Genomic DNA, 13,664 nt, shown 5'->3' with positions numbered 1-13,664 from the left:
ATGTTTTATCCGCACCTTTCTGTTAACAATTTCTGAATAACATGCAAATAAGGATGCACAGAATCGTGCCGTATAATAAGAGAAAATGGTCTACTCGTCGAGGTATAAATTTTCAAAATTGACCAACTTTTTCAGCACTCTACTCGTAAGTGCATCTTCGATTCGAGTCTCAACTTTTAATTCAAATCGTACCTCCAAACTGTATGCTGAGTATGGCGAACCGACTGATGTTGAAGAGACCAAGAGTGCATCCCAAACAGGCCAGAGCTGGGCTCAGCGCATGTGGCCACCTTCCCAGAGGATTCTCATTCTCGTCGTCGTCCTCTCCTCTCTCGTCATCTCTGTCCACTCCTCTCTGCCTTTCGCAGACTCTGACGAAACAAAATTAAAAATTCTTGTGTAATGATTTTGGCAAGCTAGTTGAATTTATTGATTGAATTATTGTTTCTTTTTCCATCCCTCATCGATGCTTTCAGATTAAATTCATACAGACATCTACACGGCGATCATTTCGTCATTTTAATTGAAATATATTGAAGAGAACCCAAAGTATGCAGACTTGTCAATTTGTTATCTTAGTAAATCAATATTGGCCATTATAAACCGAATATAATTCACGAAATTCGAGTTTTTGATATAATTTAATCAAATACTTCAAAGATTAATTTGTTTTGATCTATAATCTTGATAATTTGAAATTTTGAAATTTGTTCCGATTTATTGCATTTCGTATTTTTAGTTCTTACATTATTTTTTTGTTCCTATATTATGTTATGCAAAATTAGTATGTGTGTATTAGTTAACAATAATTTTTCCATATTGCAGATGAAGTTATAACGTACTGAATTTACCAAGGTATAAATTAATATGCGATAATAAAATTCTTTAAAGGTCAAGGATAATCATGATACAGAATATAATATACACTAAAATTTAAGTTTCTTTTTTAGAAATTTGTACGTGGTGGAACAATATTGGTATAAATGAAAACTATTTAAAGGAAACCACATTTAGTAATTACGTTGATTAATTATATTTGAAGATGAAGAGAAAGATATAGAGGTATACGTATTATACGTAAAAAAATGGTGTATTGTTTCAATAATGTTTGAATTCAAAGTTGCAATATTCCAAATAAACAAGTCTGTAAAAATATTTGAGAACAGATAGAGAGAAAAGCGTTAGCCGTTTTTTGAAGCATAATAATACCTTGAATCATGATAAAAATCTCGCTTTGTGTAACGAATTTTCGTTATAACAACTTCTCTTGTATAATCTCTGTAATATCGATAATTTTAATTAGTCGTTTGCAAAATTGAATTATGCGAAGTTTTTTTTTTTCTTTATATAGAATCTTAATACACGTACAAAAGTATCAAATACTGGAATTATAAAGAAAGACTTACAATAGACGTCGATGCTTTGTTTCAAATTGCTTTTGAATAATTAAAAGTCTATTGAATAATTTGCTGGATCTCATCCGAGGAAGGCTCATTTTATTCAGAAAACTATTTTCTTGAATTTCACTGAAATACAAAGTAGGTATTTTCTTTTTATCACGTTGCCGTCGTTGAATATTTAATTTTACGACATTATACTGATATTCATTATTCAGTGAACAATCAATGGCATTATTGAATTACCTAATAAAAAAAGAAGAAAAACCGTTTCACTGACTTTGTAGAAAATACAGTCTTATGAATAAAACGAGCTATTGTTATATAAAGGGCAAAATCGAAGGAATTTACCGGATTTATAACAATGAACAATAAAAGATGAAAATAAGAATAACAAACACATCGATATCCAAGCAGTTATTAATAATTCTAGAATGTTTTTATTTTTGTGCATTTTAAAGAAATATTTGGCAGCTTAGGAATATAATAAATTGACAAAACGAATCAATAGTATCGATTTATAGCCAAACACCCTTCTCGAAAACGTAATTAAGAAAAGCGCGACAAGATACGATATTTCAGTATATGGGGCATTCCGCGCTAAATTGACCAGGCACTGATCCTCGTTCTCTTGGATTTGGTTCGCGATTTTTTACATTATTTTTCCAGCTCTGAAAATCACTCGGATATGTTTTAGCAAAATAATTTTACTTATGATTTATCAGAAACAACATATCTTTGGACATAATATAAAAATATGAAAAATTCTCAAAAATCTTGTGTCAGATATTATAATTTTTAAACCCATACCCAGAGTTAAGCCATTAATTGAATATTGCTTCGATATTTTTTTAAATTTCTTGCTTTAATAGCTCAAAGGAAACGGAAACAAATACCGCTCAAAGTCTAGGGTTAAAAATGTTGATATCTGCCTCAAAATTTTTGAGTATTGTTTCAGTTCTTAAATTACGTCCAAAGACATGCTGGTATTCAAAAATGACAAGTAAAACAAATCATTCAATAAAATCAAATGAAATAAATTTGAAAGATTTTCACAGTTTGAACAATAACATAAAAGATCGTGCAGCAAATCTAAAAGGTGGAAGGTCAGAGCTTGATCGATTTGGCGTGGAATGGTCCATTATATATAACCAGGAAGTAGATGGAATCAAAGGCTGAATTTGATCGAAGTGCAGATAAATTAATACAATGAGTGAACATGGCTTTTTACACGTGTCCGAAGAAATCGAGGTTTAGCTATAAACATTCACAATGATACTGCACGTACGAAAAACTAGGCCAAACGTATGTGTTCACAATATATACCGAGAGGTTCTTCTAAAAGAACCTGTTCAACAATTTAATCCGGTCAAAATAGGTCTGAATTAGAAGTATCCGAGATGTTTTTGTGTATAGGGAATTTCGACCCTCATGAATTCAAATCTGAAGTCATTTTTGAGCTGCGTAGCTGGCGTTTCGAGAAAACAACCAAATTTTTTTGTTGTTTTAGTGTTTTCCTCAAAAACTGATGTTGATAGATAAAATATAACTTGACCATCGAGTTGAGCGAAAATTGTACATCGAATTAAGGCCTCATATGTAGATAACGGAGTCAGATTAAAAAATTAAAAAAAAAGAAATCCTACTTATCAATGGCATCTGGGGAATTTTGGTGAAATAATTTCATTTCTTTTGAAATTTGCTAATCCAATTCTGTTTCCGACATATGAGGACATAATTCGATGTAGAATTTTCCGTTCTAAACGATGGTCAAATCATTTTTCACCTATCGATAGCAGCTTTTTAGGATAACGCAAAAACCGTCAAACTTTGCTGTTTTCTCGAAACGCCGGCTATGTAGCTCAAAAATGACTTGAGATTTCGAGTTCCTGAGGGTCGAAATTCCCTATTTACAATAATGCAACCGTATCCCGAACATTTTCAATTCTGACCTATTTTGACTGGCTTAAATTGCAACTCGTCTAGTTTATATGCGTAGCCAGCTACATAAAAATGTCACCAGCATGATAAGAAGTGTAATCGTTGCGTAGCGGATCGCGGCGGCACCGTAACCCGGCCATTCTTAATACCCGATAGGTTATGGTTGACCGTCACTTGTCAACCAGTTGATTCTAGGGATTTTTTTTTTTGCCTGCGAAGGTTTGCTTCATGCTCTGAGGACGGATGTCAGCCAATCAAAGTTAAGCAAGTTGAATCGCGCATGCTACGAGTAGGTCCTTTCAAGAGAATATCTCTGTATGAGCTATGTTTTCTACATCTACTTATACATAATGCCCGACTATTTACCCTCGTATGTATGTGGCACTCTGATATTATTACCATGGCCACTACTCGAGAATTATACACTGCAGAATGTCACTTGACTTATACGTAACTTCGATAACTCGGGATGGAGGTGTATCATTATCATAAATTTGCAGTTATTGTATAATTATTCAACCGTGTGTAATAAAATTCCGTTAACGGAACAAACTGAACGAAAATATAATATTTCTTGAATCAAAATTTATCACATCCTACAAATTTTCACTATTTGTTTTCTATTTCAATGATTTTTTTTTTCCTTCAAAAGTCAATACATTGATGACTCGTATTTTTCAAAAATAATTCTCGCGTCAAATCACCTTATTCTATCAATTTTCGTTCACGGAAACTCAGCGACGGATATTTTATATTATCAATTATTTTCATTTTTTAAAATAAATATTTCCTGAAATAAGAATTTTCTTAGAATCTAACTTATTTCCTACTCTCCGAACGCAACGTTTGAATTCACACAGTTCACGTTAAAAAATTACGGTATTTTTTTGTCTTACCCTTGTTATATCTTTTTCTGTAATGTCCTGTTACGAGAATTTGATGAATTTTCATGCTTGATAGATTTATCTACGTTACAAGAAAAAAAAAAAAGAAAAAGAAAAAGGAAGACTCAAGACCGGATCTTGGTATCGGTCTCTTTGAATTCAGGAGGCGGCAACTACTGCTGTTCCGCCCAGATCTTTCATGTAACCTTGAAATATATTCTATATGTATACCAAAGCTAAATATACATAGAAATGTATACGTACAATGTATATAAATAAAAGACGTATAGGAGTATTTTTTTTTCTTCTTTTTTTTTTTTGAATTCTTTATTATCCTGCTAATTTTACGTGCGCTCTTATTCATTTGTTTGATTGTGTTGTTTTTGGTTTTATTTTTACTTTTCATGCTACACGTTTCGCTAACTCCAATAAAAGTATCAGGCGAATCGATACCAAAGAAAATGAAACGACGAAAAATAACAATAATAATTATAATAATAATTAAAAAAAAAAGAAAATAAAAATTTGTCATAACGTGAGTCACTGTATGGTAAAGAAGGAAATGAAAATATCCGTCTACAGATCGTGCAAATCAACCTTGTAATTATTCGTCGCGTATAGTATAAATATTCATATAGATTTGTACTGGACGGTTCGCGGATTCTTTGTCACGGTCGTTGCTGGTATAAACGGAGCAAGTATAATAATAAATACAATACATTCACAAATACATCAGACAATTTGGGGAATCTACGTCTCTGTTTTCTGGTTTGTTTGAATGTTTGGCATAATAATGACGGGGAATAAAATTACGGAGTCGGTGAAAGAATTTTTTATACCCCAAAATCGCAATCCAGTATTTTTCAATAACGATAATATAACGCCCGGTACAACGTATTGTTATTATACAAACGATATAATAAAAAACTGTAGAGATACAATTACCGATCAACGATTTTTATCGTACGTGTTAAAATTTTTATTCGAGAAAATTTTGCAATGTTAAATTTTCAACAATTATTGATCAGATTTTCGACAGAGAGTTCTGGATCTTCTTAAATAATCATTAAAAAAAAAAAAAAAAAAATTTAAATTAACAGAATGTTAGAATTTTTCATAATCATTTCGAAATCATCGACGATTAATTGAAATTCGAAATTTTGTCCTTCATTTTCTGTTACTTGCGTATAAATATTTGACAATTTTTGTATACACTGTAAAGTTTATCGTAAATCATTGTTGCAAACCTCGAGAAAGGTAATAATAAAATAATCACTGTATTGAGTCGTCGAAAATTTTGTAATCAATTTTCAAATCGTATTCTATAACGACGAAAGAATTCGAGGAAAGGGGAAAGTATACGAAGGGCTCTAAATGATCGTGAGCGCAATGTACATAGGTATTACATATGTACACAGGTATATACGAAACTCGACAGGAAATGAAGATATTGATTATTTCGCAGACCGTACAAGGTATACGTAATTTACGAAACTGGCCACTGGAGAATATAACCCTGACCTCTGCTTCATTACACCTCACGCGATCCATAGCGGTCACTTCGAGTTCTTAATTATGCACATAAAGAAAGATTAAAATTAAAAAAAAAAAAAAAAACAAAAAAAAAAAAATATATATATATATATCCACAAATTTAGAATAGAAACGGAAAACAAGACGAGGAAAAAAATGAGAATCCGAGTTTTGGCAAATTTTTGTTTCAATACGATTCATTTCTGTTCATTCTCAAATAATTACATTATATTTTGTAATATTTTATTCCCTGAAATGTTTCCATTCCAACTGATGCAATTAACAAAATTTTATTCCCTTCGTTCAGTCAATTTTTTGGTTTTTTTTTTTTTGGTATGGTGCAAATATATGGAATATTATTTCGAATAGAGTTATGAGAGTGAACAGAGAAAAAAAAAAAAATATCAATGCAAACATGCCAATTGTCGGAATCGATTGATATTTTTTTTTTGAGATTTTTTGTTTTCATTAAAAACTTGTATAAATTATTTTTTCACCGAAATATCGTCACAGGTTTATTTAAACATGTAATTTTCTGCATTTGGAAGAATTTTCTCTTTTGGGAGGGGGGGGGGGGGTTACATTGACGCGTTGTAAAATTTAAAGATCTGTTGAACTATATAATCAGTGTATAACAATATGTCGTTATATTATAAAATGAAAGTGTGAAAAAAATAAAGAAATAAATAAATAACAATAAGAAGAATTTGTAATACGTAATAGAAGAATTCTTCGTTGCGGTTTGATTTTGCGTTACTCCAAGTATTTCATTAACAATTTCGATAAAAATTCAACGTTTTATTCCTGTAATTCTTACATCAATTATACTTTACGTGGAATAAATCTGATATTAATTATGTTAAAACTTTCCTTACTTCATTGATTTACGTTGATCTGTAAAAAACTTTCGTCTCACTGGAAGCCTGTTTATTACCTTTTAGCATTATTAAAAATTAATTTCAGGCGATTAGTATGAAAAATTTGACGTGCAGCGTCGTGATATTTAAAAAATTATTGCATAATATGTACCTGCGGTTTAATATTTATTCTCCACTTCGAAAAATTCGCCACATACATATCTTTCATCGAAGATTCACGTATTATTCTGCAATTGTAATTTTATCTTTAAGATCACGCAGCGCTCCTACCCTTACCGACCGAGCGAACCCTCCCTTTTTCTTAAAACAAGAAGCAAAAGGTTGATTCTGCTCGGACGGTAAGAGTAGGAGTACTACATGAGCTTAATTTTCAAACCACGATTACGTAATTTCCAAATTTCACTTATATTTTACGCATCCTATAATTAGCTTCAAAAGTGCTATCAAACAATTCTCAAACTCGCCTCTGCTCTAAGCATCCATTTCGCATATAATACGAGTCAAGTTAATTGCTTGGAGAAGACAAACTCGCGTTAGATAACAAGATGCGGTACATTCCTCAATATATATTTATGTACAAGTGCCTCTGAAATTACATACCTATGTACGTAAAATAGATACGTGCAAAGTTGCGTATTCGCGATATTGACGAATGTTCAAAGTATCTTAAGAAAGAAAAGACAAACAAACAAACAAATAATAAACAACAGCAACAGCAACAGCAACAACAACGGTACCACAGATTATACATTAGCCTTGATCCGCATTCACGAATGACCAAGAATCGACGGACATGCTCGCACGCATACATATATTTATATATATATAAATGTTTGTGTTGTTGTTGTGTGTGTGTGTGTGTGTGTGTGTGTGTGTGTGTGTGTGTGTGTGCGTGTAATGACGTCACGATCGTTATTGCGCGGTGATGATGAAAAAATGTTTGAGAAAGAGAAAGAGAGAGAGAGAGAGAGAATACCTCAAGGAAAATAGATGGAATTGATTTCAACGTAAAGAAGAAAAAAAAAAAAAAAAAAAAAGGCAACAACGCCGGGACGCGTTTTTAATGACATGCGGTGTACAAATCGAATGTCCTTATGCATATTAATTAAATGTATCGCGTATGAAAACAAGGCGGAAATACTTTTCAATATGTTACATTCGTGGAGATTGCGGTGCGAGAAGGAACGGAAAAAAAAAAGAATAACGTTATTTTTTTATCATTCTCGACACATTATCACGTGGTATAAATTAGTAACGTTCATATATCGTTACGTAATATTAGGTAGAAAAAAGTGAGAGATAAATAAACGATACGCTGCAGTAATACAACAATGTTTCGGATATCGTTTGCATGAACCTCGGCGAAATTTCGCGTATTTCATCCTTTTTTATTTACTTATTTATTTGTTTGTTTTTCTTTTCTTTTCATTCACACATCATATTATTTTTTTTTTTATCTCGCGTTGCACGTTGAGTCAAATTTACCGTATATGATACACGATAGAACGCGGAGAGAAAATTGTATGACTTTGCAATGTTTTTCATTCCGTTTAGCACGTCTTGCGGTTAATTGCTTCGTCCTTGTTCGTTGCGAACAAGTGAAAAAGAAAAAATGTGTACATATTTATTTGCGTACGTATGTACGTATACATAGCGAGCTTACGTAGAATCTCGCAAAAGTGAGAAAAAAAAAATTTATAAACCGAGTCAGCCGATTGCTGGTTAAAATAAATATCCTGGATTTGTTTGTACGATTACCTGTTAACAATAATAATCATTATCATTTGACGACTGTTGAATTTCTTTTTTTTCATTCGAGAGTTGAAAATTTTTTTTCACAATCGTTGTGAAGTAAAAAAAAAAAAAAAAAATGTACAGCGACAAATTATTTCTCAAGTGTAAGATTGTTGTTTATTCTCGACTATCTTCGAAATTCTATGTATACGAAAGAAGAAAGAAATAATAAAAACAATACATACGTTTCAATAAAGTGTTATAACATACGTGCATGTTTTTGTGAAAAGAGAAAAACAAAAGAAAACGCAAGGAAATGAATCACAGAAAAGCGATAACGAGACACAATTTTTTGACGGCATGCTTTTTTTTTTTCTTTTTCCTTCCATTTCACGAATCTTTCGCATTTTGTGGGAAAAATTATCGATCAATCAACATGCAGTGTAATTATTATTATTATACCTGACACGCTGTCGCCTCTGACTGTAGTAAAAGTAGTCATAACAAGCAGCTTGATCGTAATTCATCCTTGCTGTTGGACCATTTCGAAAATTTTCCGCACTTTGTCAGCTTGTCAATTTACAAGTTTTCATGTTTATTTATGTTTTTCATTGTTCGGTTTATTTATTTTTTTTTTTTCACTCCTTGATCGGTTATCGAAGAAGGTAGAAAAACTACAAATTCAGCAGCGCTGATTTACTGGAACAACACTTTGAAGTTCAAGTCGTCGGAGGATCAAACACCGAGACTGTTATGTAACGGGATTTCTTGATCACCGCAACTTCCATGTATGTAGTATGTGTAATAAAGAATAAAGTGCTGCAGGTGTTGATTAACGATTATCACTTTACATGTGTTATATTATTATTATTATTATTATTATTATTATTATTATTATTATTATTATTATTATTATTATTATTATTATTATTATTATTATATGTTATTGTTAGAAAATAACTGGAGGTAAAAGTGAATTATTATTGATATTTGTATAACCTGATGATCGTGGCACGTGTCGATAACGATGAAAATGCTGCTCGAGGATACAAAGTTTGTTTGAAAAAGTTGAAATATCGATTTTTTTTTTTTAATCAATTCAAAATCATGTCTCGATTAATCTTCTTTATTTGCCACTCATAAACTATGTTACTTGTAGTGTTGAAAATAAAAAATAAAAATATTTTTCCGGATCAACTGTAAATTCGTTGTAAGAAAAAAAAGAAAGAATATGACTATTTTTAAACGTATGTAAAAAGTTGACCTTATTTTCCGTTACAATTTGCGGAATCAAAGAAATAAGTTCAATTGCGTACTTTGGAAATGTATTTCTGTTTCTTTAAATTTGGACGCGTTTGTGATCCTAATATATATAATATATATATATATGTTAACTGCAGACGAAATGTTTTTTTCTCTGCGTGCGTGTTTTGAGGTTTTGAGTTTCCCGATTATCTGTTTTTTTTTTTTTTTTCCTATCTCTGATCGCGACTTGACTCGACAGACTCGCGTCGGTGACTGGAGTTGGATAGTTTGGCGGATTCAGTATCGAGGATGGAATCCGTCGAATTACGCTCGAGAGGAGAAGGAGAAGCAGAAGGAGGAGGAAACCGGCATAAATCTCTCGATGACGATCTCATGATCGTCAGCAGCAGAGATCTATCGAACGAATTACGTTTAACCCTTTTGGAACGTTTTTTCATTCCAGTGGAAATATATTTCAATAATAATTCGTAAAAAAAAAAAGTTTTACTCGTTAGATCTTTCTTTCAATAAATGGGTTTTGTCAAAACTTCCAATGTCGGTTTGAATGAATAGTTTTCAGCACTCTAACCTCAAAATCGTCTTGAACTTTGTCGCGATTTTTCTTTGGCTCTCGTGATGGAAAATACGGACCGAAATTTTATATAACAAGAGATGAGGCTAAAGTTAATAGCGTTGTTGTAATGATTTATGTTTCGGAAAAATCGTTATTTCACAATTGCAGAATTCTTGTCTGAAATGCATAAAAATCCTGATAAGACAAAAGGTATTCATATTTTGAAAACTTGACTACTTCAAAATCACTATAAAGTTTAAAAATAATAATTCCCCCCCCCCAGTGTTTCGTTACTTCAACGTTACTAACTTCAGTCTCATACAACAAGAGTACGTTACGAGTTTTGACACTAAGCACGAAATTGAGGTTAGGGTCGCGTCAAATGTAATTTGCGGCTGCGCATGCGCGGAGTACGGAAAAGACAACTTTAAAGTCCTGGGACTTAAAGATGCTCGTTATTTTCTTAAATAGTTTAGTTTAACTTCTTCATTGCTTTTAAATATGTACTTTACGTAACGACCATAAATAAGCATAAAAAACTCGTGAAACATGCTTGCGTTGTACAAAATATATTGACGTCTGTATTTTCGTTTACTTGTAAGTATATTTTCTAGTTGAAAAAGTCTAGCTAAAGTAGTCGATAATGGAGGCATGTAATTAATTTGAAGTTAACCTTTTGTCTGAACAAAAAAAAAAAATTAAAAAGAAAAAAGAAAATATTCAATTACACGCCTATAACTTTTGATACAGGTTTGGGAACATTCTGAAAATATCAGACATCTTAGTTGAAACATAAAAAATCGAATTGCGTTGAAAAAAAAATTTTCTACCGCTACATTTAATTCGATTCTGAAAGGGTTAAGCACGTATAGTTAGAGAAAAAATATAAGCAATCAAAAATATTTAAAAACCAAAATTAAACTGGGCTACCGAAGCTGAATATCAAATTGAATTTGATTCCAGCAGTCTCAAATGCATACATTTAAGAAATTTATTAGTTTTACCGGATTTTCTTTCCAAATTTCTTTACCGACGAATCGTTGGTGAACATTATCTTTTACTATACAAAAATTGATTCGGAGAATTTTGGTTTTTTCGTTTCTATTTTCCTTTGGTATAAAAATTTCTCACAACGACAAGTCATCAGTGAATATTTAAATCTTAAACTTTCAACACACAGACGAGTTCGGAAAATTGTTTAATCGTTTGATTGTTCACTTTTCACTCGCGTTTTCCGTTTCCGTCAGCATCAGAAATTGTATTGAAATATAAATTTTATTTTTCGCCATCTTTAGATTTAAAATGAGAAAAAAAAAAAAATTATATTTACAAAGCTTAAGCTGTTTTTTTTTGGGGGGGGATTTTCTTTGCGCGCTTTTCCACGACTAGCAGTACAACTGGTCGAATAAATATAAAAATAATTGAAAGACTTCAGTAATAATACGACAAATTAATTAATTCTTACCAAAGCGTATATTAAATGTATTAATTATATAATTCGTATATTAGTCTGACGACGAGTCGACTTGACAGAATGAAAATGTGAAAACGGTAAAACTGCACTCGGTGATTTTCACTCCAGAATGCAGCCGAGAGTTTCTGCGGCGGTGCATCGATGCAGTTTTCAAGGTGCATCGGGATACTAGGAGCGCAGAAGTGGCATGCAGCTAGCAGCTTCTCCTACATTATGCACTTCTGGCGCAGCTTGCAACGGCTATAAATGCAACGCGCTGAGGACCAGATGCCTCGAGTTCATCATACGGGACTTTTAGAGCGATCGTATTGCGTTTATATTGCACTTAACTTTAGGTATATAATACATCTGTATGCTATATCGTATGAAAAAAAAAACAGACTACTTTTTCTTTTCAAAATTCAAGTCGAAAATATAAAAAGTTAAGGACCTTGATTAACTTTTTAAAGGGTAGATTTATCACAAAATGATAGAAGACCTTTTTTGTAGAGAGTTCAATTCACTACAAAAATGCGGTCTCGTCTTATCGGTACGTTAATGCTTTGACGTGTTATAAAATTACAAACTTAAAGACAACAAATTCCCTATGTTATTTAAATGGAGAATAGAAAATCGCGATTATTCACCTCTAAATATTAATTTTAAAGGTGAAACTTGGACAGCAGTCTATTTTCGTCGTTTGGAACAATATTTTCGAATTGAATTTTGAAAAAGAGAATAGTCGATTTTTTTGATACAGTCTAATATATTACATATATTTTTATATTTAATGAATATCGTTGATCAAAAGTTGCATAGATAATGCATAATTTCGAAGATATATTAACATTACAAATTGTATAATGTATTTCGAGCGAAAGATGCTTCAAAAATCAAAAACTGTAAAATCGTCAATCAACTACAAACCGTTTGTAATAACATTATAAGAGTACATTATATCTATCGATTATCGATATTTCAATTAATAATCGATTGTGTATATAAAAGCGTGATAACAAATTGATTAAAAACCTAGGAGTTTGACTTTTTTTTTCAAAATTTTCTACCAGATAATAACAAATTGCGATCATATACTGTAATTGAATAATAATAAATAAATAAATTGAACGATGAATATTTTACAATATTTTTCATGCAACGAGAAAAAAAATATGCTGTGATTATCTGTACTTGAGTCTTGAAGAACTTATTTCGTAAAAAAATTTATCATTTTGGTAACATAATTTTTAATTTTATAGGTTTTCTTTACTGTTTCAAAAATACACGATCCATTTTCAGTACCAATCACATCAATTTATAAGTTTATGACGCAAGAAGTTAAAATGACGAACATAAGAAGTTTGCTCAATTGCAGCGGTTGAAATCGAAATAACCGTTATATGTAGATATTTACGTGATTCCATTTTGAAACCTGTATAATACATCAGATTTAATCTGCGGTCGCTCGTTTAATTCTTGTGTTTATTTCGTCAGTTTGTTCAAATTTTTTGTTTTTGTTAATCGAAGAAAAATAGGGGACAAAATCATCAAATGAAATTCGCTCCTACATTAATACCGGTAAAGAGTTTTATATTGTCATAGAAAATTTACAAATTCGATAAAAATTGAAAAAATCCTGAAGCAAAAATAGCTGTATTTTATAAATTCATTTCAAAGTCTTATGAAAATGGGACTATGATTCATAATCGTAATTTCCGAAGAATCTCGAGTATCCTTTAAAATAATCATTATAATAATAATGAGGATAAAAAATGGCTGCTGATAATTATAATGATAACGATATGATCGATTGAAAGAAATACAAAGAAAGTCACGATATGAACAACTCGATACTTAATTTATACTATTTCATTTCAAACGGTTTTTGTTTTTCGAAATTGATTCTTTGTTTCGATTCAAAAATTTTTATTCGCACAAGACAAAAATCTCGTCAAAGAAAATTTTCCTCAGCGACGCGATTCACGTTTTTCTTATTTTATCACTTTTTTTTTTCATCCGCTATAA

At 31.4% G+C, this 13,664-nt stretch overlaps 1 protein-coding gene across 1 annotated transcript in view; it reads right to left on the bottom strand.

Annotated features, from left to right (window-relative positions):
- LOC124223977 (sodium-dependent transporter bedraggled) overlaps window positions 1–13,664 on the bottom strand; it is a 41,856-nt gene that overhangs the window by 8,318 nt on the left and 19,874 nt on the right. The window contains exon 4 of the mRNA XM_046636439.2: window positions 193–371. Coding sequence (XP_046492395.1) covers window positions 193–371 — 179 coding nt within the window. The remainder of the gene's footprint in view (window positions 1–192; window positions 372–13,664) is intronic.

This window comes from Neodiprion pinetum, chromosome 7 (assembly GCF_021155775.2).
Source record: "Neodiprion pinetum isolate iyNeoPine1 chromosome 7, iyNeoPine1.2, whole genome shotgun sequence".
Lineage (NCBI taxonomy): Eukaryota > Metazoa > Arthropoda > Insecta > Hymenoptera > Diprionidae > Neodiprion > Neodiprion pinetum.
Note: the sequence above shows the minus strand (reverse complement) of the source record. Positions and strands in the feature narration are given on the sequence as shown.